Source organism: Barbus barbus (genome assembly GCF_936440315.1).
Source record: "Barbus barbus genome assembly, chromosome: 21".
Lineage (NCBI taxonomy): Eukaryota > Metazoa > Chordata > Actinopteri > Cypriniformes > Cyprinidae > Barbus > Barbus barbus.
The window spans coordinates 27680212-27706817 of NC_136749.1; the positions used below are offsets into that span (position 1 = coordinate 27680212).

General features: G+C 34.9%; 2 protein-coding genes across 3 annotated transcripts in view; one reads left to right on the forward strand and one right to left on the reverse strand.

Annotated features, from left to right (window-relative positions):
* Positions 1 to 524: 524 nt before the first annotated feature.
* LOC306887500 (H-2 class II histocompatibility antigen, A-U alpha chain-like) lies at positions 525 to 4971 on the forward strand. Its single transcript, XM_079445263.1, has 4 exons — positions 525 to 669; positions 809 to 1066; positions 3238 to 3522; positions 4721 to 4971. The coding sequence occupies exons 1-4, from the start codon at positions 570 to 572 to the stop codon at positions 4852 to 4854; spliced, it is 777 nt and encodes a 258-aa protein (XP_079301389.1). The 5' UTR covers positions 525 to 569; the 3' UTR covers positions 4855 to 4971.
* A 7029-nt stretch (positions 4972 to 12000) lies between these two features.
* LOC306887933 (raftlin-like) overlaps positions 12001 to 26606 on the reverse strand; it is an 84953-nt gene continuing 70347 nt past the window's right edge. Inside the window, exons 8-10 of one of the 2 annotated variants that reach the window (XM_079445983.1) lie at positions 20908 to 21011; positions 16742 to 16817; positions 12001 to 14541 (exon numbers count right to left, since the gene is read on the reverse strand). In XM_079445983.1, the coding sequence (XP_079302109.1) occupies positions 14056 to 14541; positions 16742 to 16817; positions 20908 to 21011 (666 nt within the window). In that variant the 3' untranslated portion in view covers positions 12001 to 14055. The remainder of the gene's footprint in view (positions 14542 to 16741; positions 16818 to 20907; positions 21012 to 26606) is intronic. The other variant, XM_079445984.1, reaches the window with a different exon arrangement.

Below are 26606 nucleotides of genomic sequence, written 5' to 3' on the forward strand. Positions count from 1 at the left end.
GTCCTACCAAATTTAATAAGAAGCGCTTATAAACCAGCTATTGTCAACAAAAGAAAGCTTTAAGGACTTTTAGTGTAGTTTAATTTTTGAAAATGAAATTAAGAAAATTATCATTATCCCTTTATATATATTTATATATATATATACACACATACATACATATATATAATTAATCTTTTATAAAGAATTATTAATTTAAATAAGTTATATTTTATCATATTTTCATTTCTATCATTAACATCTGGAACAAATTATTGAATATGTTTTTTGATGCATCGTGTAAAAGACTATGTAATAATGTAATTTGATTTACTGGTTCATATTAGATCTTGGTTTACAGCATATTATAAATTAACACTATAAATGGACACCATATGTTTCTATTATCATTGGTCCTGTTGTTCAGTGTACAATGGTTATTACAGAAAAAATACAGTGGCTTTATGCATCACAAAAGAAGTGAAACCTGATTAGCTGGTGGAATTCAGTGGCCTAGTTTCTATCAGGCATGAAGAAACCGTATTGTGCACAATAATGACTGTGGAGGAAGAAGTAAATATTACCAGTAAATGCCCCGTTCATGGCATTCAGCTGTTGGCCTTGAAATGTTGCGCTTGTTCTTTCTGTTTTGCACGTTTAACGTTTTTTGGAGTTTGTCAAGAGCTCAAGGTAATGATTTTATCTTCTTAAAAACTACTTTTTGAACCTGCTGGACTGAAATTTGAGTTTGTTCCCATTGACACTGCATTGTGTGTATTGTTTCTGATCCTGTATGTTGATGGTTAAACAGAAGGTTTTTCTCCCTCAGGTGTGAAGCATTTAATGCGTCAGCTGACGTACTGTCATATAGAGATGATGGACGCTGGTTTTGAGCTGGAGTTTGACGGTGAGGAGCTCTGGCACGTCGACCCTATAGATTACACAGCAAAGCAGCGTTTGTCGGAGTTCGCAGGTGACTGGACCCTCGATCGCAATCTGCCTTCTCAAGCGCATTACTCCATCGGCACCTGCTTCTATAATATTCCTCGCTGTATCACAGGAGAAAAAAATCCCCCGGAATCTGTCGGTAAAATCTCCATATGAATAGAAAACCTAATGATTAAAATCATGATTCAATTATTTCATGCATTAGTGTGTATTATATGTTTCTTTTTAATGAAACCTGTCAAAACATGTTTAAGGCAACTTTTAACTCAAAATCAAAAGAAAATGAAACCTATTTTATGAATGTTTTTGTATTATGATGATTTCCATAACAGTTAAGTACATCTTGCCCTAAAATTCTCATTACTTCAATGCAAAAATGTATTTTAGTTAAAATTACTAACTGGAAATAAAAACTGAACGAAACCTAAAGATGAATTTGTATGTGTATATATACATATTTACAGTGCCCTCCAAAAGTATTGGAATGGTAAAGACAAAATTGCTCTGTTGGCTGTGGAGTCAAGACATTTACAAATATGATTAAAAGATGAATATTAGACAAAACTACAGAATGTCACATTTTATTATTGGGTGATTCAACTCATAAATGTTTTACCAGCTAAGAAATTCAGCACTTTTAGAGTTTGATCCCTCTATCTGATGTGAGCATAAGTATAGGAACAGTTGCCTCACAGGTCTTTCTAAGTGATGATCTGTGTCCTGTTGCATTAATTCTTCAGATATTAAAAGCAGGGAATGTGTCGTATCAGTTATATCCATTACTTCTGCATTCGATGATGACACACACAAACCAGGATGAAGACGAGGGAGCTGACTTTGAGAGAAAAGCAAGCGATTTGGATGCTAAAAGAAAAGAGGAAGTCAGTTAGAGCGCTAGCAAAAACAAAGGGCATGGAGAAATCAAGAGTTTGGAAACCACCAGCGACACCAGCAACCAACAACTACCTGATCGGCTGAGAAAACAACAGTAGTTGATGACAGAAAAATCATAAAAGCTGTGAAAATGAACCCTAAAAGACGTGTCTGTAACATCACCAACAACTTCCAGAAAGCTGGGGTGATGCTCTGACAATCTACTGTCCTCAGGAGACTTTGACACAGAATTACAGATGCTACACAGCAAGATGCAAACCTCTGACCTGCACCAAAAATAGAAAGGCAAGATTAGAGTTTGCAAAAAAGCACAAAGGTGAGCCAGAAGAGTTTTGGAACTGTGTTTATGGACCGATGAGACAAAGATGAACCTTTATCTAAGTGATGGGAAAGCAAAAATCTGGAGAAAAAAGGGAACTGCAATGATCCCAAGCATACAGCCTCATCTGTAAAGCATGGTGGAGGTGGTGTCATGGCATGGGCATGCATGGCTGCCTCTGGAACAGGCCCTCTCAACTTTACTGATGACTTAATGTATGATGACAGTAGCAGAATGAATTTGGAAGGGTACAAAACCATCTTGCCTACCAATATTCAAGAAAATGCCACCAGATTCATTGGGAAGTGCTTCATATTGCATCAGGACAATGACCCAAAACACCCTGCCAGTTCAGTCAAGGAGTTTATAAGGGCAAAGAAATGGAAAGTCTTAGATTGCCCAAATCAATCTCCAGATTTATATCTGATTGAACATGAATTTCACCAGCTGGAGAGGAGAGTAAAGGCAGAAACTCCCCAAAACAAGCAACAATTGGGATTGGCTGCATTAAAGGCTGGGAAAAGCATTTCAAAGGACGAGAGCAAGAGTCTGGTGATGTCTATGGGTCACAGACTCACTGCTGTGATTGTGTGCAAGGGATCTGCAACTAAATAATAGCTTTTAATCTTTTATATCTGCCTTATGTTCAACTGTCCCAATACTTATGCTCACATCAGATAGAGGGATCAAACTCTAAAAGTGCTGTTCTTTTTATTTGGTAAAACATGTATGTGTTGAAACGGCTAATAATAAAATGTGACATTCTGTATTTTTGTCTCATATTCTTCTTTTAATCATATTTGCAAATGTCTTGACTCCACAGCCAACAGAGCAATTTTGTCTTTACTGTTCTAATAATTTTGGAGGGCACTGTATATACAGTGCCTTCTCCTACTGCAGCAAATTTAATTTTTCTTCATGATATTTTATTGTTATTATTAATTCGTAACTTTGGATGGAAACTTAGCTACAGATAGTCCTGCCCTAAACTCGCAGCATTAGTTGAGTGAGTGTTGCTGATTGTGATGCTCAAACACACAAACAGTGCTTTAAGTACGTGCAATGTTATTTCATATCGCCTTGAAATCTGTCCGCAGTTCCTCCGTCCACACAGCTGTACACCAAGAGCGACGTGAAGCTTGGTGTTGAAAACACACTCATCTGCTCAGTGACCAACTTCCACCCGCCGCCGGTCAACATCTCATGGACGAGGAACGGAGAGCCGGTGAGTGAGCAGGACGTCAGCGAGACGCAGTATTATTCCAATCCAGACTTTAGCTTTCGCCTTTTCTCCTACCTGAACTTCCGTCCTGAGCGGGGAGACATTTACACCTGCAGCGTGAGACACAGAGGACTGGAGCAGGACATCACCAGGTTCTGGGGTGAGCACTTCTCCTTTGTGGGAATATCAGATGTTTGGTGAAGATTTCCAACCGCATGCAGTTGCTCGGTCTGAACACTGATCTTAGAGCGTGAGAATTTTCCAGTTCTCCATTTCTTAACCCAATGAAACTGGCTTTTTCAAGCAAAGTTTCTGAATTTTTTTTGTATTTCTGTGCAGCGGGAACAAAGGAATCAAGTCAAAAATTCATCATTAAGAACTAATAGCATGTTGAATAATTGTTTTAACGTATTTTTTTTCTTTTTATGTTATGTGTTTTAAATATAATTTTTTTTATACTCAATGATATAATAATAATTATAATATTTTCATACAGTTAATAATATAATAAATTATTAGTAGTAGTAGTAGTAGTACTAGTTGATGTTTATTTATTATTATTTGTTTATTTTTTAATCAACAGAAAATTAAGACCCGAATGAAGGATAAAAAGGCCTCCTTGCTGCCTTTTTTTTTTTTTTTTTTTTTACTATTTATTTATTATAAAATATGAATTATTACTTCATCAGTATTCAATAAAATATATAGATTTTATAGATGTGCAATAATACACAGTTTCACATAAGACAATTTTGTAAAACAAAGGAATACTAGAATCCATGTTGATTATTATTTGCACATTTCTGAGCAATAGCAACAAAAAAAGTCAAATATTAATCAATAAAAACTAAAAGCATGTTGATACATGTAAATATTTTCTAAATATATACTGTATGTGTATGTCTTTTACATATACATAATAAATATACACAGTTCACACAGATATAGTATGTAAATAAAAGACTTTTATTTTGGATGCCATTAATCGTTTGACAGCACTAGTTTTTATATTATTTTATTATCATTATTATTATTATTTTTTTTAACTAACAGAAAATTAAGACCCAAATGATTATAAAGGCCCCCTCGATGCCATTATATTTAAATGATATTTAATAAAAGATTTATGTATTTATTTATTAATAAATGTTAATTATTGCTTCATCAGTAGTTAATAAAAATAAATAGATTTTATAGGTGCGTAATAATGCGCGGGTATAATTTGTGAAGAAAAAGGATACTAGAATGTATGTTATTGATCAAGACTTTAGTATTTTATTTCTGCTATTAATTTTTGCTGTATATTTGAGACGTTTGGATGGCTGTTTAATGTTGGTGCTGCTATCTGTGTCCCACAGAGGTGGAGGTGCCGGAAGACTCTCAGGAGGTTGAGACGGTGGTGCTTGTGATCGGAATTCTTGTGGGATTTTTGGGATTTGTGGTGGGAATCATTATAATCGTAATGAGCAAGATGGAGCTGCGGGCTGTATGATCTCTCACAACATCTGCCCTCGGAAACCTTCTGTTCTTCTAGCACAAACTCTGTAAATCATCCGACTGTAAATCATTTGTTTATTCTGATTTTTAAAATTAATAAATGTAATTATTTAATATTGAGTCTTATCATATTTGCCTATTTAAGGATGCATTTTTTGTTGTTTTAGTTTGTTTGGATAGCTCTTTCAGGTGTTATATGCTAGAACAAACTTGCAATTTATTAATTTCAAAGATATTCATATTTGTTAATATATTTATTTGTTTATTTGAATTTATATTATATTCTTTTATAAAAAGTTTCTTAGCACTTTCAGGTGTTATAAGCAATAAAAATGGAAAGTAATATTAAGCATACAGGATTAATGGACCATTTTAAACATATTTTCTTTATACGTTTAGATTAGAGAAAGAAATTATATAATATTACTTCATAAATAAATCACCAATTTATGGCATTTGTGCATCATCCAGGAAATAACAAAAAAAAAAACATCCAACCCATAGCCTATAAACTGGAAAATTATTTCAAGTTCACCCCCCAAAAAAAAAATATATATATATATTTCCATTTAAAAATAAAAACACAGAGGGAATGACCCATTTGAAGACTCGCTCTTACTCCTTTAGTGATTTCTATAGCACCTCTCATATCATCATTGATGTGCAAACAGTTTCTTTTATTGTGGTGCATAGCAGTTACGCTGATGAATATTCATCGTTCAGTTCAGATTGCAGTTATGAACTAAGCTGATCGAGGTAATTAATTCATTTACAGTTTGGGCTCTGACAGCAGCAGATAAGCATGCATGTGGGGAGAGCAAAGCTTAATTGCATTAATTAAATGAGGGCTGGATAATCCGCCTAGACCCTGTTCACGTTTGCAGTGATGCCTGATGTGAAGTGCTCTTTTGGAGAGCAAAAACTTCAATTTAGCAGTAGATTCAAGTGGAAAAGAGGCTCAGAAGAAATTAGTGTGTATTACGCATACAAAAATTATACACTGGTGGCATTAGATGAAATAATGTGGTAGGCTACTTTTGAATTATATCGGATGATTACCATCATATTCATAAACTGTTTTATTTGCATGAGTAGTTTTTTTTTTTTGTCACAGGTGAAGTGCTGACATGCACGAACCACTAGATGGCACTGTGTTCCTTCAGTCAGGTTTTACTAGATTTGTATACTTGGTTTGTTACCTGATTTGGCTTGAGTAAACAAACCTAAAATGTTACTCCAAAAATCCAAGGTTATACGGTCATGTTGGTATTTTTCCCTTATCTAAATCCTAAAATGTGGCCTGTTTTAAGACAGTACGGTAAATTAATGATGCTCTCTCTGATGTTGCACATGAAATAAGGTCTATACATTATTCATCGTCCTCTTGCCATACGTCCTCATCTCTCCACATCACTGAAGTGTCATTAGCGTTTTCTGGTAATGGACGCGGCATTGATTTCATGTGCTGTGGGAGTCCGAGAGTTTGTGCTTGTAGTCTGTGTCCCAAAGAAGTCATTTATACACCATCCGATGATTTACTCTCACGTGCTTCTGGTTAATCCGGCAGAGCAGAGCAGTTTCGGACTGTGGCACTGCGTACCTGATACCATCCGTAATGCTATATGCTTCACGTTATGGTACGTTGTGTAGTGAATGGGTGCCGTCAGAATGAGAGTCCAAACAGCTGATAAAAACATCACAATAATCCACAAGTAATCCACACCACTCCAGTCCATCAATTAACATCTTGTGAAGCGAAACGCTGCATGTTTGTAAGAAACAAATCTGTCATTAAGACAGTTTAACTTTAAACTAAAATACTCCTCTGTTCATAATATTGCTCTCTCCAGTGAAAATGACATCTCATGTGAATCAGGAGAGAAATATGCACAAATCAAGAACTGTTTAAAAGTCAAAATAGTTTCAAGCAAATATGTCTGTGGATTTTGATGTGAGAGGACAACAGGAAACAGACCTTTTCACTGTCCGGTCTGGAGCAAGCATTATTATGGGTTATAGACTTGCATTTTTTCCAGAAGCAACGGTAAAACTTTTTAATGATGGATTTGTTTCTTAGAAGCATGCAGCGTTTTACTTTATTAAATGTAAACTGATGGACTGGAGTGGTGTGGATTATGGAGATGTTTTTATCAGCTGTTTGGACTGTCATTCTGACGGCACCCATTCACTGCAGAGGATCCACTGGTGAGCAAGTGATGGAATGCTAAATTTCTCCAAAATCAGTGAAGAAACAAATGCATGTGCATCATGGATTACCTGAGGGTGAGTACATTTTCAGCATTTATTTTTTTTCCCAGCGTGACTTAATGATGCCAGTTTCATTATGACTTCTATGGAGCTATAAATTGTCTCTCTACATGACATCTGTAATAAACACGCTCTTCAAAAATCATGCAATTACAACTTGCATGAAGAAAAAAAGCCTATTTTAGGATTTTGTTTTTTGCACAGCGAAAGTATTTTGGTAACAATTAACCACATTACCTTTACCTTAATGTGTCCAGACATTTTAAGTTTGAGGAGTTTTTTGTAATTAACATTTTTCTCAAAGATGATTCTCATTAGATTATCATTTGGAGAAATGCACCTAATTGTCATTAAATTAGTGCCTCGATGCTAAAAAAAAATCTTAATGATCCTGAACATAAGGTTTCATTTTCTTAATGCAAAATATAATTTAGTTTTTTTTTAATGAAATATGACCTGTGCAATGCCTCTATTAGAAACAGTAGTTTTATCTCTAGACTTTGCTTCATTAGGCAAGCAATAAAGAAGCTGACATATATTACTGCAAATAAAAACTCCAAAACAAATCAAATATAAATCATATTTATTATATTATACAAATTGTACAGATGACATTATCATGTTGCTTTTCCTTACAAACGATGAAAAACATCGATCAATGTTCACAATGGCACAACAGTGGCTGACAATCAAAGTAGCGACCTGCAAAAATATGGAGGCAAAAATGGCAAAGTCCTTTGAGATATACAAGTGTGCTGGGGAAATGCAGCATGTTTGACTCTTTTATTCTCTGAAAAGCAAGAAAACCGTCAGTAAATGGACCACAAAATGAGGTGCACGTGTTTAAATGTGCGTTAGTAGCTACAACGATCCTCCCTTGCCACTGCAGGACATTAAAATCCATTATATAGCTAATAAACTGGCATACAACACAAAAAACTGACAGCGGATGAGGTCAACCGCTGCATGAGTCGCGGGTCACCCTGTCAATACTAAGGGGAGGGTAAATATTACTCAGCATCATTTCGCTGATCCTGCCTCACTTTCTGCCACATCCTTGTTTTGCCCTAACAGCTCGTTTGACGTGGCCTCGCCAACCCACGGATTGATCCGACTGACCCTGCGGACCCAGACCGGACTTACCGTCCATAAACTTGCTGATGTCATGCCTGCTATTGTGTGCATTTGAATCTACACGGTGGACAGTGGGCGGTAAAGATCATGCGTGTTACTTTCACACACTAACCATTCATCACTGCCATCTAGTTAAACCACATAAAGTGTGTCTACATAGAAATAATTTAATTTTCAATGTCTTTAAGAAATATGTAGCTGATGTGTGTATTTGTTTAACAGGGTTTGAGTTAGGAACAAAGGGCGTGTTTGAAATAGCATGCTATAATACTACTATTTTTACATAATTATCTGGATGTACGTGCATATACACTCTTAAAAATAAAGGTTCTTCAAAAGGTTCTTCAAGCAATGCCATAGGAGAACCATTTTTGGTTCCACACAGAACCATTCAGTAAAAGGTTCTTGAAAGAACCATCTCTGCCTTACCTTTTTATAATCTGAAGAACCTTTTTTCACCACAAATAACCTTTTGTGAATCAGAAAGGTTCTTCAGAAGTTAAAGGTTCTTTATGGAACCATTTAGACAAAAAGGTTCTTCTATTGCATCGTAAAGCACCTTTATTTTTAAGAGTGTACATGAATGTGTACACTACTGTTCAAAAGTTTGACGATTTTTAAAATGCTTTTGAAAGAAGTCTATTACATCTACACCAAGGCTGCATTTATTTGATCAAAAATAGTAAAAACAGTAACATTGTGAAATATTTAAAATGTGTTTTCTATGTGAATATATGTTAAAATGTCATTGATGCCTGTGATGCAAAGCTAAATTTTCAGCATCTTAACTCCAGTCTTCAGTGTCACGTGATCCTTCAGAAATTATTCTAATATGCCGACTTGCTGCTCAAAGAACATTTCTTGTTATAATCAATGATAAAAAGCGTTGCGCTTTATAATATTTTTATGGAAACCATGATAGATTTAGTTTTTCTGAATTCTTTGATGAAAAGAAAGTTAAAAAGAACAGAATTTATTTAAAATAGAAATCATTTGTACTGTATTGTACTGACATCTTTTACTGTCACTTTTTGATCATTTAATGCATTCTTACTGAATAAAAGTGTTAATATCTTTCTACTGGCCATAAACTTTTGAACAATAGTGTACATCATGTATATCCCACCATGCAATGCACTTAACTTGATGTCATAAATTTATATTTCCAATGATTAATATTAATAGATGTTACCAAATACTGCTGTTGTCAGTGATTTTTGCTCTTATAAAAGCAGTAAGTCACTCAAGGCCACGATTAACTGTGATATACCTCAGTTTAAGTCAGTTTTGCTCTGAAGCTTCTGGCTTAAAGCTTTATTTTATGTTGTTTCGCATTCTATTACAACAGTAGATGACATACAGCATATACTGTACTGTGCAGTATGCAGTTCACTAGTATTCTGCTCCAAACACAGTCGCGGAACTCAATCTAGATAAGCCAAGCTTATCAGAGCAGATGCTGACAGTAGAGCAATATGCATACTAGCACATACTGTAACATAATTGCTATCTGTCAGTGATAAGCAGGCCCACACACAATCGGCGCCCACAGTTGTCCGCAGGAATCGGGACGCTCGTCATTCACAAACTTCTACACATTGTCTGTTTCTTTATTAAGCGTTTTGGCAAATTTGAATGTTTTTGTAGAACTCGCCGCTATTTTTTAACACAATGCACAGATTCTACCACCTAAAAAAGCCTACAGATTCCACCTGTGATACACAACAAGTAATGCTTGAAAAATACATCTGCATGTAAGCTGAGATTGAACATGTTAAACTGAAAATAGGATGATCAGAATGTCTTTTCGTCTCTAGTTGAATCGTTAGAGCAGGTCTGTCTTTCACTTGTATTAAAACAATAAACAAGGGCTTTCCCCTCCAGCAATAGTCTAACAACAGCACTGTGACAAAGCACAATTATAATGACAACGTGTCAGAAACCGCTCGGAAAAAGAACGAGAAAGTGCAAAATGAATTTCTTTAAAGTGTACGCGGACAGATTGAAAACGGCATCTTTTATTAGGGAGTTGGGAGGCTGACGTCCTTTCTGATGAGGCCGAGTGCTTCAGACGTTTGTCCCAGCAGGAGGTGGGAACGGAAAAGCCATTATGATTTTAAACGTGACCCCTCTGGCCATTAGAGCTAATGCGGAACCGCACACACGCCATCCCTCAAGACCACATGCTGAAACCCAGATTATAAATATGGCCAGACTCCAACACAACAATGCTGACTTAATGGAAATACAGATGTTACTCAGGTGAGGTGTACAGTGGGCACAAAATTCAGCATGAAATCAAAATGACTATGCGTATTTTTTTTAAGGTGCAGTAGTGAAATTTTGCGTGTAAAAAGGGGTCCATTCATTGTAAGTAGTGTAGAGATGAGTATGAATTCTTGCTTACACAGAAGTCACTTTAACTTTTGACCAACCAACTTGGTCATGAGTGAAATCTGCGTGGGAAATTTTTTCACTTTTACGCGAAACAGCCGATTATGTGAATTTCTGAATTTCACTTGCGAATTTTCATTAATGATCATGTGACCGCACCTTAATACACAGTTCTCGCCCCACTAATATTTGACGACCAGAAAGTGATTTTGAATTATTGTTTTGTCATTTCAAACATCTTTCTGTGAAATATTTAGCTTGTAAAGTTTGCTTGTGCTCTCCTGGATAACAAAGTATGTTCTAAGAATGTTTTTTAACGTTCCTTTTTTAATGTTTCCTGAACATTCCAAATATCCATTTTTTTTTAAATGTTTACAAACGTTCTTGGTTATGTGAATGTTAAAGAAACATTTTAGAATTTTACGAACATTATGGGAATGCTACTTTTGAATGTTTTCTAAACATTCTGAAACAAGTAGTAACATTTACAAATGTTAGATTAACGTCCAACTAAAACGTTTTAGGAAAAGAGATCCATAAACAATGTATAATGTTTTTGCGCTAACATTTTGAGAACATAACATCACCAGATAACTTGGAACGAATGTTCTATTAACGTTACTGGAATATTTCAGTTCATATCGTTAAGTGAACCTTGCCAGAACGTTTTGATAACGTTCCCTGTTAGCTGGGCTCTTTTGTTTTTGTTTTAACTAATGCAATGACATTTAGACATTTTACGTGTTAAGTGTGTTCACCTTCACTGTTGTTGACGAATTTTCCCTGGAGAAATCTAGTCATTTTAACAGGATTCTGTGCGATCAGGAATTTCGTGTGAGGGTGAAAGATTTCCCCATGCAGATTTCAACGGGTTCAAGCGCAAAGATTTTTCAACTTGAAATGTGACTTGTGAGCTGGGTTTCATTGGTCGATATGCTATACTGACCGAAATTTAATGCGAACACACCTTTAAGTGTCTAAATGCTTTTTGGCCTATTCTGGTATAAAAACAAGATGTGTTACCCAGTTGTTGTTTATTGGAAAAGCAATATGCCAAATATTACTTTAATAATAATTTCTATGAAAAACCTAAACCACGAGTCAGACAGGATAATACTTTCTATCTGAAATCATAGTCTTGTGATTCTGCTGGATTAAGGGATCTGATTTCTAAAATACAAGACATTCGTTTCATTAATAAAAGTCAAAGAAGCACGTGAACCGGTAACCGCATTATCTCTTCGACTGTTCTCATTTTCTGTTGTTCACTGAAACATCCCAGAAGATCAGGGTAATAATATCATTGTCATGAAATAACCCCTCTATCCCATCACAACATTCTGTTACGGATTATCCACGTATCCATTTATTTTCTTATGCAAATTGAAAATCAGCAGCGGTCTGTATAACAACACCATGAAGGTTTACTCTCGTATTACGTCTTTCTCAGAAAATGCAATTTTCATAATAAAAACAGTCAGTATCTTTATGAATGCCGTGCAGTGAAATAGTCTAAAAAAAGGTTTTTACCATTTCTGTCTTTTTTTCATTTCGGTCTGTGCAGTAGGCACATATGTGCACATCAGTGGCATGTTTTTTCCAAGTTTATTTCTGTTATTTGGCGTATTTTGATTTTGATTTCATGTTTACTCAAATCGCTGACAGTTTTATGGCCATCGGAGGGCAGAATGAACATCTTGAGGTGAACATTAGCCAGTGTCTGGGAGTTAATGTGCATATAAACGCACCTTCTGTTGTGCTCTGCTGTTTTTAACACAAGAGAAAGGACCTGTGTGGACAGCCCCTTACTCGTCTGCTAATTAAAACAGGGAAAGGATCCGTTCATGAGCGTATCTCATTTTTCTGGTGTTGACGTTCTCAAACAAAATCACTTGTGATGCTTTATTGCCTCTGAGAGCAATGTTAAAAATGTTTGTATTAGAGCTAGAGCAGATTGTCTCCATGTAAAAGTAAACTGAAGCCCAAACAGACACTTATTATGCCATCTGCCTCTTTTAAAAGCAATAACACACCCTGTAAATGATAATTCTGTCATCATTTAATCACCATTTTTTTTGCACAACGCATTAAATGGATAATTTGTCAATTAAGCTTGTGGCTAAGCTAACAATACAATATTCTAATAAGCATAAAAATATTCTACGCCCACAAAAATTGGGTAAATAATATATTTTTAATTAAATGGACTACTTTTCTGATGCTTTTATGGAGCTCAAAAGTATAGAAGCCCATTTCTGCAGTTGAAGAGAAAATACTTTGGTAAATCATAATTATGACATAATTGTCATCATTGTGACAAAAATAATATCAAAATTATGGGTTGAAATTGACATAAGGCATGATTATGAGATAAAAAGTCAAACTTAAGACAAGTCAATTATGAGATTAATAAAATGTTCAGTGTTGACATTTTATGTCAATTTCTACACTTTATCTCATAATTATGACTTATGTGTGTCATAATTTAGACTTTTTATCTGAGAACTATGAATTTGTATTTACTAATGCATTATTGTTTTTCTTCCAAACAACAGCCTTCATTCACGTATTCTACTTTTCCCATGAAGTCATACTTATTTGAAACAGCATGAGAGTAAATGATGACAGAATTTTAATTTCTGTGCGAGTTATTTCTTTAAACCAGTGGTGGATCCGCTCTGAATGCTGACAACCAAACCAACAAAAAGTCGCCCCTTCTGCACAACAAACTTAATAGTAATATGCCAGTATGTTTCTCTGCCAGGTGTGTATCTTCTCTTAAATTTCGAGAATCTGAATCTTTTGTTTGGACGGTGACATGAAATATTCATATAAACATAAACAAAAACATACACAAACATATGCACCTTACATCACAATAGATTGCTTCACGCAACAGTAACCTTCTCCTCGGAGCGCGTCTGAGATGCCGTCTTTAAGTCTGTCTCGGCCCTCTGGGCTTATTGAGTAAATATTAATGTGGTTTTCTCATCCAGTGCATTTACCGATAACAATCTCTTCCCATCTCTCCTCCCTCTTCCTGGATACCGGAGTCCTTTCGGCTCATTGATGGGGAAAGGGATGTTATCGCCCGCTCACCAGCGGTGAGTTAAAAGTTCAGCATTGGTTACAATAGGTGGAAATGTCAGGTGAGGTGTTTGTGCGACAGTTTACCTGTCTTAAACCATAAGCTACGCGACATCAACCATTTGTCTTGAGTATCTAAAGATCAATAAAACAACTCTTGCTTTCTCGTTTTGTATATTGAACTTGCTTTAAGGATGTTTAGATACTGGAAAACAAGACAAAATATTGATTAGCGAAGTGATTTTTTTTGCAGGGTAGCATTAGAACATTCAGAAGGTCCACTTCCATTGGCTCGGTGGGTCTGAGCGCGTCCTCAATCCTGATTGGCTGAGCGGTCTTCCTGTTTGTCCACCTCCTCGTCCTGTCGTCCTGTTTCTTGTGCAGTAGGTGAGGCCTTGTCTTGACACGAGCCCATTTCAGCTTCTGTTTTCACGCCACGCTCTTCCTCTTTAACATCTACCTCATCATTACTATTTCCGTCTGTCTTGCTATTTCCGCCCAACGTCTCTTGTTTTTCCCTGCCTGCTCCTACCTTCCCTTCCTCTGTCTCGTTCTCTTCCTCTCTGTCCTCCTTCTGTTCACTCTGCACTTCAGCATCAGTCTCATTATTCTGGTTTTCCTCCCGTCGTTCATTCATACTTGTATTTGTCTCTTCAGCGCTCTTCTCGGCTCCGTCACAGGGCTTTTGATCACTTATCTCTTTCTCTACGGTGGGTGTGGAGTCTTTCTTCTTCTTGTTCTTTGGTGCGTCTTTGACCGAGTTCTTGTTGGACTTGTTCCGTGCTTTAAAGATGACTTTCTGAAACAGAAAATGTCGACAGAGAGTCTTAATATCTTTTTTATGGATAGGCAATGAGATGCAGATTAATATTTAATGAATTGCCTTTTTAAAATAGCAAAAGTATGCTTGGTTCTAATGCTGCTTCATCATTTGATCATCATTTTATGAATCACTGCTTCCATGATAAATAAAAATATACTTTGTAACAAAATTCTATTTACGTCTAATATTTTTTTAGCTTAAATTTGTATTATTTATTCAGAAAACAACACTGCAATAGTGTGTATATAAATATATAAGCCTATATGTATAACTTGTATACATATTGACTGATAAATAACACCAATAAAAATGAAATTGATTTTAATTATTATTAATTATAACTAACTGGACTGAACTTAAAAATGCATTAATGTAAATGTGATATTGATTTGAGTTGATATTATTATAATTATCTTAAAGAAAAAACAGTCTGTAGTGTACAAACCAATCAGCCTAACACGTATATATTCCAGTAACAATTGATATAGCTAGATTTTTATCTTAGTATTTGCTAAAATGTTACCATAATATCAATACACAAGTTCCCTAAGGTGATTTTGTGTGTGTATATATATATATATGCAATAAGGATAATTAGACGTCGTGTTATGGTGCTTCAGCAGGTGCTTTCATACAGAAACACTGGCAGCAGCACCTTCGGTCACGCCGCCTGTGAATGAGTTTGTGCTGCTGTCAGTTAGGACTGTACTGTGTGAACTAAGTGTCAAAAACCTGTCATGCTCCACCATAACTAACCTAATGTCAGAAGAGCTTCACCCAGATCATTTTGATAATGTTTGATAACTGATAAACAATCTGAGGAAGCATGAACTATTCGTGGAGAAAGTATAAACAGCTGCATGAAGTCACTTGTGCTCACCGAAGCTGCATTTATTTGATTTGAAAATACAGTAAAACAGTAATATTGTGAAATATTATTACAATTTTAAATAACTGTTTTCTATTTTAATATATTTTGAAATGTAACGTATTCCTGTGAGGCAAAGCTGCATTTTAGGCATCATTTTATGTCACATGATCCTTTAGAAATCATGATTTGCTGCTCAAGAAGCATTTCTTATTCTTATCAATGTTGAAAACCATTTTTGCAGTTTTGTGGAAACTGATAGATTACCATTAAAAAGTTTTGGATAAGTGATAAAAAAAAGATGAAAATAAATGTATGCATGAAGGATTTCATGAAATGGATGCAGCTTTATTGAATATTAGAGACTTCTTTCAAGAGTGTGGGTGTGTGTGCATTTCAAATCTGAATTAAACATAGTAACTTTACTATATACCTACATTTTACCTACATTTCACTGCTGGTTATACTCTGTATAATTGTGTATGTGACAAATAAAACTCTTGAATCTTGAATAATCTCATGATTTCAGCTTTTTTAACCTTTATTAAACCTCTTCAAATAACAAACCGGCATCATCATTATTAAACAAACCGACAATAAATCCATGTTTATCCATTTAAGCACTGAAACTCCAGCAGTAGAAATGTTTAGTGAATTAAATCTCAGGTCATTGCGATTTGTAAGTGCTCAAAAAAACCTGATTGTTGCAGTATTGCACTTGTGAATATGAGAGATGATGCATACATAAAAACAGTTCACACAAAGCTGTGGTGTCCTTATGCAACCACGGGATGTCTGAGACAGGAAGCTCAGGCCTTGCATGCCACATGACATTTTTGTTTTCGGAAAAAGTTCATTTAGATCTCTCTCCTCAGTTTGTTATGGTTGTGAATACAAATTCCCATATGGAATTACATATACAACTGATGACAAGTGTGACAGGTTGATTAAAGCTTAGCACAGTTCATTTGCATTGGCCCTTTCTTCCCCAAAAATGTAAAAAGACAACACTGGCATGTAAGTAAATATCATCAGGAAAGCCAAACACGCAGTAACACCCACTAAGCACACACGCGCTCTGGTTTTCTTTGAAGTGACATGGAGCTAAATCTTTGTTTAAATTATGCATTGTTCTGTTCAAGCGTCTTGTGTTTTCTGCCCCATTTTATGTGGTGCTTTAAGGAAATGCCTGACGCCTGCACTGAACCCTGTAAAAACACCCGGTGTGTGACTCTGGCTGCTAACACAAACTACATAGATGTTTCAGCCGGGAAGCAAAGAGTGTGTGTGTGTGTGTGTGTCACGCACCTTGCATTCCTTCTTCTTGCGAGGCAACATTGGTCTTTGGAGGAAAACGATCTGCTTGGTGGCCAAACTTCCATCACTGGATAAGAGAGATGAAGCAGTTTAGTTTGTGATCTAGGTGTGATTATACTTTACAATAATAATCAAACTTCCCGGTCCAGGGTCCAACCATTTTGACCAGAGGTGGACAAATTTCATTTCCAAAAATCAAAAATTGTAAAAAAAAATAATAATATATATATACATACACATACACACACACACAAGTTCTATAAAAGTTGTATACATATATTTACTTTTATTTATACATAAGCTTTTTACTACAAAGAGCCAAAAATTGCTCTTGTATTGTAATTTAATTCTGTAAATAATAATAAAAATATAACATGTACACGCAAACACACATATATAACATTTATTTTTAAAATATATATTAATATATTTTTAATTTATATTCTCTACAATCAATGCACACGTATATGTATATCTAAATACATTAAATGTAGAGAATATAAGTACAAAAATGATAATTATATTTAATATTAAATATTTAAAAAATTATATATATATATAATTAGCTATATTTAATATTATATATTATAAATGAACTATTCTGTATATTTCAATGCAAAAAATTAAAAATAAATCAGAAATGAAGTTATGTATCAGTGGCATGTTTTTTCCCTATTTTACCCCCTTTCGTGAGTGGCATGGGTGGCCCTGGTTTGGCCTGGTTTTTAGGAGTTTTTTCCATCTTGCCCGGCACTTTGCAGAGCAGTCACTGTTTATTAGAGTGTGTTTGGATATTCAGCATCTTATCTTGTATTTATAGCTCCAATAATGCTGGATGCTGCAAAAAAAAAAACCTCTGGAGATCTGTTTAAATTTTTAGCTGTGAGCGCAGTGGGAATATCCAGCATTGAAAGGGAGCAACAAAATATCTGTTTTGTGAAATCCTGTGATGACTAAATCTCTCTTTCTTGCTGTCTTGTCAGGGCTCTATCGCAAATATGTTTAGAGAAGGAAGTTTCACATCATCGAGCAAACATAGAGTGCTGTGAGTTTGGTGTAAAACCACGTTTAAACAGTTCAGATAAGCCATTTAATCTTCAGTGGAGATGGGAGTTGTGTTACTAAACAGTCTCAAGCTCTCTCTCATGCTCTCCGTTTCTCTTTACGATTCTGCTACAAATCTCTTACATCAAATGGGCCTCTGCATCTCTGGCATAAGCTGGCAATCAATACCAAATTGCTTTTTTTCTTCCCACTTCCTATTTTCTTGCTTGTCAAGGAACTGTATGTTTAGTCAAGTGCTTCCTGCTTAAATCAAAGAGGCAAAACTGGATTCCTGCAAACCTCGGTCCATTAAAATGTAAACGAGTGGCTGGTCGGTGAAATTACAGCTCTGGTCTTCAGTCTCGCCAGCATCCAAACTAGTCTGCGTCTCTGCTTTATAGAGGACGACACACGCCGCCTATACAATCCCCATCATTAAGGGCTTAATTGAATGGTAACTTCAGCAATTTTGAATGTAATGAATGTACAAGCCTTCGGTACGGCGTGATGCATAGCAATGAGAAGCCGCACTGTGTGTGGAAATATAACTATGCAGATTACAAACAAACTCATCTGCATTCAAAAAAGTGCTGTGGAATTACCTTGTTTGTTTGGCAAGACGACTTCTAGTTGTTTGTGATTACTGGAGGACTTTTTTAGTCATTTTCTAGAGATTACACTTACAAAGAGTGGATTTCTAGCTCATCAAGAATTTTAGAGCGGAGCATAAAAAGATTCAGTGTAGAAATCTCTAGTACTTTTTTCATGATTTTTTAAAAAGGATTCATAGGTTTGCCATTGCCATGACAGTTTGTGGTGAAATACTGCTTGTATTGCAAAGCAAATAATTAATTAAGTACAATTAATTGCAAATTAATAAATAAATAAATGCAGTAAAAGCAAAACAGCTTCCGTTCAAAAGTTTTGTCTGCAATTTTTAAATGTTTTCACGGCTGCATTTATTTGATCAAATATACAGTAAAAACATTATTATTGTGAAATATTATTACAAGTTAAAATAGCTGTTTTCTATGTGAATATATTTTAAAATGTAATTCATTCCTGTGATGCATTTCTGAATTTTAAGCATCATTACTCCAGTCTTCAGTGTCACGTGATCCTTCAGAAATCATTCTAATATGCAAGAAACATGTCTGATTATTATCAATGTTGAAAACAGTTGTTACTTCATATTTTTCTTTTTAAATAGAATTTTGTGTAGCATTATACATAAATATCTTTACTGTCACTGTTGATCAATGTAATGCATTCTTGCTGAATAAAATAATTAATTTCTTTCAAAAATAATTTAATTTCATACAGACCTTAAACTTTAGAATGATGGTGGACTTTTTCAAAATAGTAGCTTGTATTAGTAAATAGTGGCTTTATATCATGAATAATAAAAGCGGAACTTTGCCGGCACTGGTATTCATAGTACTATGAGTTGTACCCATATGTTACCATGTTATGTTCCGCCTCCCAGGAAAACAGGGCCAGCCGTCTCCGAGACATTGAAAAGTGACGGTTCTGTAGTATCTAGGACAGTGTTTTGATTAATTAGCCACATTGCTGCTATGTTGTGTGTTGTGGTATTTTGTGAAAGTTTAAAATAGGGCTGTAATTAATCAGCAGGGGCTGCAGGACGGATAGAAGAATGACGTGTGAGAGAAAGGCCAAGGCAGGATCGGCCCGGCGCAGGCGTGGGTATGACAGATTGAGATTACATGGTGAACTTCAGTTCGACGTCGCCGGAAGCTTCCACTCGCCATTACAGGAATCATCAGTTAGCTTGTATTGACATTCTATTACGGCAAGCAAACAGTGGAGTTCTGCCCCTGTACTGCCTGTGCCAGTCATTACATCTAGCTCCATGAGGTCCGCAGAGCTCTTTACACCCCGAGCACTTTGTCACAGTCAGAGTTCGGGAAGTACCGTTACTCTGTGTGGGCTGTACCATTGTTTTTGGTGCTGGAAATGATGCCTCATGAGGTGTTTACACAAAATCAGTTGATGACTTCATGTTTCCTACCTCTGTTCATGCTAAAAGACTGAAACCTAGTCATATTATTGTTCATAGCTGGATTTTGTACTGCTGGATGCTCTAATGTGATTGGTGAAATAAGCAGGTGGTCATAACATTAATCTAAGATGGTTTTATATAAAATTAATAGAACTATACTCAAACATATATTTGAATATAATAATACATAATTAACATAATTGAGAGAAATAATGTAAATTATATATATATATATATATATATATATATATATATATACCTATACACACACACACACACACCACACACATATGTGAATGTGTGTATGTATATATATGTACAGTATGTGCATATATATGTATGTGTGTATATATATATATATATATATTTTTTTTTTTTATGAAATCAGTCATGTATAATTATATTAAAGAATTACATTTGATCAGATTTCTTGCCACTATGAAAATTTTGCAGAGGAAAGTATGTTGAATATAAATGATGGCAGTGCATCATATCATGAACATGATTATCAATGCATGAATCAAACTCACTTTGATTCCTTGCATATTTTCCATGCTTTGCTTTTTTTGCCACGCTTTTTATCTCACAGCAGACAGATCACATGATCTTTGCTGTCATTCCCATTGGTAGTTGTTGCATTGCTTTGCTGATCATTTGCATAGTTAATTTTTCTCTACTTTGTTGAATGTCCAGTGATCGCTCGTGTTTCTGTAAATCACCAGCTTTCACTGAAAATGCATGATTTTTGGTCTCTTTCTTGCAGTAAATTGCTGTCAGTGAATGTGAATTCCCATAGTGCTAGAAGTCTATCTGAACATACCACAAGTCTATGGCTGCACTTCAATTTGCATACTAATCCTAATCTCTATATAGTACAAATGGTGAGATTTGGATTAGTGTGTACCAAATCCTTGTATGCTGAAAACAGTACGCCAAGGGTGTCTGGATAGTGTAATATTTCCAGTGCATTCTCCTTAAAGCTTTTTCTGATAAAATTGCATACAGATGTTTTTTTCTATTGACCATTGCAGTTTCAGAAAATGTGTGAACCTAGAAATGAAGTAACAATGAACTTTAACAATTAACTTACCTATTAGTCTTGATGATCGGTGTAGGCAGCACACAAGTGAGTCTCCATCCAAATGAAGCCAGCGACTGCAGCAGGGGAATATAGTCTGTCTTCACTTGTAAACCCTGAAAAGAAAAGAAGTTTCCGTGAAAAAATGCTTTCAAGAGAGAATCGTCACACTTAGAGCAAACAACTTATTTTAGACTTTCAACTGAAGTCTTTATGGTGACTGTTTAGATGCACCCTCTATTGCATTTGTGTGGCTGTTTTCTTGATATTTAATTGCAGTGTTTTTAATCATTCCCATATTTATAAGTTTTTAAAGGCTGACAAACAATTTATATTTAAAAAAACTGCTTGTCCATATTTGGAAATTTCATAATAAAGGATGTTTATGAATAAAATCTATATAATTGAAACGATTTATGCAGATATACAATCAGAAATGGGTTTGGCATGATAGAAAACAAATCCTATTTTACCCATTCATTTACTATGGGTAAAAAGAAGAAATGTCATTTTATAGAAAAAACAAAACAACACACTCGATACTTGGACCCCAGTGACTTGTCTGATTCAGTTTAGGTAAATTCATAGTGATAAAAATGAAGGTTTAATATCTGTTCTGGTAGTATAACAGATGTTAAAATAAAAGCTGTATTGTATGAAGAGCTCGTGAATGTGTTTCTGTGGGATTCAGAGAGCAGTGTTAATTAAAAAGGGTTGTTTTAGCAGTTAGCGGTTGCACTGTGGTTTCAAAGAGAACGCTTGTACCCTCATTTCAGGAGAAGCGCAGGAAGTCAGAGTGGTTTAACGGCACCTGTCCTCAAAAGGAAACCATGTCGTGTGTCAGCCATGTGCACACACTCATAATGATAACACAAGACAGCGCTACATGATAATGCTTCACTTGCAACAATATGCCATGGGGTTTGGCACGAATGCACTATACGGTTATACATGAGTCACTGTGGAAAGTTCAGAGCAGATAACAACATGATGACGCTGGAGAGGCAGAATCGAAGGGTTCTCAGTGTAGAGGCTCTGTTCTAAAAACAGTGAGCTGACTTCCTGTCCACTGCCTACAGAGGCAGCAGCCTTCTAAGACAGCAACTGAAATAAGTGGCTGTTAACTTTCCATATGCATAAAAAGCACGACACACACAATCACTGGGTAAAATTAGGTAGATTGATTTAAGTATTATTTATAATTGTTTTGATGCATTTAAAAAGTGTGCGTGATTTTTTATTATATTACATTATATTATATTATATTTATTACATTATTATTTTTTTGTATATTATAATATCTATAGTTGAATTAATAAACAATTTTAAATTGTACGTTGAAATTGAAATTCTGATCAATTATTTATATATTGTTACATGTCCGTTTCTGTTTAGTTCCTGTTTTCCCATATTTGTTTTTTCCTGTCCTAGTTTCAGTCATTAGTTAATCATCCTTTAATCCTGTCCACCTGTGTTTAATTAATTAGTTAGCTCCTTTGTTTCCTGTTCCTTTAAAAGCATTCAGTTTAGATCCTGTCTTTGTCTAGTCTTAAAGTAATGTTTGTTTTAATGCTGTGTAACCTGTTTTCCTCCGTTTCATTTATTAAAAGATATTCTATTTGTTGAACTCCTCGTTCTCCTGTCTTCCTGGACAGCATACCGTTACATATATACAGTAGTCAACATTTGAAGTGGATCAAAACCTTTCATCAAAGATGTTCTAAAACCAAAACAATACCCGTTCTTCTCTTAGAACTTCCTTGATCCACTTCAAATGTTGACAACTGTGTGTGTGTATATATATATATATATATATATATAAAATTGATACTTTAAAGAACTGACAGTTTTTTTTAATATGTATAAATTTTGTATATATATATATTCACATTATCGAATATATAGTTTTTAATTATGTAAATCATTATCATTCATTTTATTTATATATTCTTATTTGTATGTATATAATAAAATATAAATATTATAATATAATACTTAAAACAATTTGAAAGAATAATATATTTATAAAATACATATATCTTATTGATAAAATGATAAATTATTTAATTTACTGTATTTACATATTGTCATCATTTGTGTATGTGTGTGTATATATATATATATATATATATATATAATAAAAAATAATGTATTAGTACTTTACAAATAGAAGGAATAAGTAATATATGTATATGATAAATTATTTCATTTATTGTATTTACATATTGTCATCAGCTGTCGTGTGTGTTGTGTGTGTGTTAATATACAGTGTGTGTATATATACATATATATATATATATATATATATATACATACAGGGCCAGAGTGAGACTAATTTTCATCCCTGGAGTTTCAAGCCTTGGACTGGCACACTTTTATTATTTTTTTATTTTCTTTTTGTGCTGGCCTTTTCAGTGCCTCCTTTGTGCTTTCTGTTATCCATTTTTTTATCTATTCTTTTTTGCTCGCGTATCTCCAACAACTGACTTTTTTTTTTTTGAGCAAGGTGCAGCTGTCAGGGAAGTCAACAGATACGTCATCATTAGGGTTGCCAATTAACTTCAGAAATGGAAAATAAGGGACAATTGTGATTCTTTATCTTTTATTCTTTGAGAAAATAGTGTTTATTCTTGTATTCTTTAAGAAAAGAAGGAGCAGAATAAGGGCTGCTCCAAATATTTGTACTGTACCATAATGTAGGCTGTTTGCCTGCAGTTAAAAAGAAGTAATAATCTCAGAAATAATCACAATTATTCTAAAAATAATTTTAATGTCATACAAAAAATGTCATTGACCTGTGTAAATTGCACCATTATAGAACTGTGACTTCACAAGTCTAGTAATATCGGAGGTGAAAATACTCTGAAATTACATACAAATGACATGAAATTTGAAAGCATAACAACTGAAGGTTTATGAAACGTCAGTCAATAAAGCATTATTTTTTAAAACAATGGCACTTAAAGTTTTGAACTAAAATATTATTGCAACTATAGCCTTTGAATGAATGAAAATGCGTATTTTTCAATTAAAGAAAACTTAGAGAGTGTGGTGCTTCTGGTGCTTGGATTTGTACTTTAATAATGAGGTCCAAGTTTAAGAATAGGCTACTAGAAGTTTATTTATTAAAAAATTTTTAATGTATTTTTTTCACCCTCTCTCTATTTAACAGTATTACAATGAAAGATGTCTTCCCTCAGGTAAGTTGAATGTTTTCCTGCCTTGCTAAATGTTGGTCTCATGATCAATAAGTTGTTTGCATTGGCCAAAACTGGTTTGGCAGGATCAAAACGCGGACGGTGCAGGTTGCCATTAGCGTGAGTCCCGCTTGCTGTGAAGCAGGAGTAGCCGGCAGAGGATTGCGCTTGGTCTTAAGCCTTCTGCAAACGGCTACTTCACAAAACAATGATTTGCGCAAAAAGAATGATTAATTATCAATTGAGAATTTGTTATTGTTATGGTCTGGTGAAAATAATAATAAGGGCTGCGAGAAAATAATAGATAAAAAGAGTGGGGCTGCTATGAGTGCAGGCAGTCTAGGGACAGCATCCATATCAACCCAGTGGCATGACTACACTGCGGCCCTCACGGCCAAAAAAACAGACCGGCCCACCGGGAATCCTCCGGTGCTCCCGATTAGCCAATCCGGGCCTGTTTATATATGAAGAGTTTATTTGCACCAACAGATAACTCCATTTTTATTTTTATTTTTTTAATCATGTTTTTTATTATGTTATGTTTGTGTTTTGTTGTTTTAGTTAGCTGTTATTTTTTTAGTTAAAGTTATTTTTTAATCTAGTCAAAATATCCCAACTGCAGTTGTATTGAGATGAATTGGAATACACAATGAAAAAACAATTCTGAGAATTGTTAAAAACTGAGTTATCTGCTTTTTCAAATGAACTCTTCATATATACAGTATTTCATTTTTTTTTTCCCCCTCACAATGCATTGTGGGAATGCCCTCTGTGAGCAGAATACATGTGATGCCTACCTTTCAGAACAGCCTACACAAACGCTCAAAGGCTGCCTACATTGGTTTTGGGACAGAGCCAGTGTCTTAGTTTAGTCCTTTGTGGAGGTTTTGTTTCAACACCATTCCTAGTTATGAAGCCCTTTTGCCCAGATTGGATGACATTGTTGTGGGTTGTGCGTCGAGACCTCAGAGGCCCAGGTTTCTGTTGAAATGGTTTTTGGGTATTTGCATTGGCCAAGACCACAGCGGCAGCCATTGGGGAATCCAGATATGTGAGAAGAGGTTTTTGTTGGAAGCGGTCCCAGTAGTGGACCCTGTAAGCGGCACCGCAGACTTAAAAGCGGAGGAGAATTGAGAAAATATGGTCTGTTTAATGGCTTTCCTTTGCTGCGGGATTGTGTGAACATCGAGATGATGTTGAAGTGCTACACTCTTTCAACATGGAGGTCAGTGAAATAGAGCAGAGCCAAGACTCAAGAAAAAGAGTCGGAAAGTCAACACGAATGTCAGCTTTCGCAATATGGCACATTTCAGAGAAAATAGATGATTAATTTGAAATATATATATATATGTTGGCAGAAAGTCATCATATTACATCAGTAATTGATTGGATTGTGAAAGAGAGAATGGAGTCAGGTGCTTTGTCTTGATTTGACGTGTTTTGTTTGATTTTTCTTTGTTCTTTGTTGTTTTAATGTTTATTGGATTGTTGTTTTTATATGCTGCAAACAAGACTATCATAGAGAATTTTGTCTAAACCTGATGAGGAGAGTTCGAGGAAAGGAAAGAGGGGGATGATTATGTTCAGGATGGAAAATAGTTTCAGAGGTGGAGCAACTTTAAATGACAGATTATCAAGACTTGTTTTTAGCATGCGTGAATCATTTACTATAAGACCAAGAATGTATATTTAACACATATACAGGGTAAATTGTGATTCCTTGTTGACTTATAAGCTAATGTGTGATTTTTTGTTTGTTAACATATAGTCTTTTTTTATTTACTTATTTTTTATGTAATTTGTAAGTTGGTGGATTGTGGTGCTTTCAAAAGCGACATTGACAGTGATGTGATCGGGGGCAGGATGGTTTACTGTTTGTCCAACCCGTAGAAAACATGGGGAGCATTTGGGAAATCTGTTCCATAGCAGTAATGGTGCTAAGTTTTAAATGCAAAAATAAAAGTTTTAACAGTTTTGGGAAGATTGCATTAAATTGATTTAAAAAGTTAAGACATTTATTATGTTACAAAGGATTTCCACAAAAAATATTAAGCAGCACATCTGTTTTGAACATTGCTAATAACAATAAATATTATTGGCAGTAATATTTAATAATATCAGAATATTAGGATCATGTGACACTGAAGACTGGAGTAATGATGTTGAAAATTCATCTTTGCATCACAGAAATAAATTACATTTTAAAACATATTCAAATTGAAAACGTTATTAATATTTCACAAACTTACTGTTTGTACTGTACTTTTGATCAAATAAATGCAACTTTGGGAGGAAGAGACTTCTTTCTAAAACATTACAAATCTTACCAACTTCCTCCAAAGCCTGATTACAACATTTTTAAGAAAAAAAATCAAAGATTGTACAAGAAGATCTGAGAGATCTATTTTGGTATTAACCTTTCCAGTCAAAGAAGCAGATTTCAGCACACAGACTTCCATTCTCGACAACTAAAAATAGTCCAGCCTTATTTTACACCTATATCACACTTTTCTA

Bases quoted from the DNA above. Each gene is read 5' to 3' on its own strand.
- LOC306887500 (XM_079445263.1), top strand. From the start codon at position 570: ATGCCCCGTTCATGGCATTCAGCTGTTGGCCTTGAAATGTTGCGCTTG. The intron at 670-808 runs GTAATGATTTTA...TTTCTCCCTCAG, and splicing joins GAGTTTGTCAAGAGCTCAAG to GTGTGAAGCATTTAATGCGT. The intron at 3,523-4,720 runs GTGAGCACTTCT...TGTGTCCCACAG, and splicing joins GGACATCACCAGGTTCTGGG to AGGTGGAGGTGCCGGAAGAC.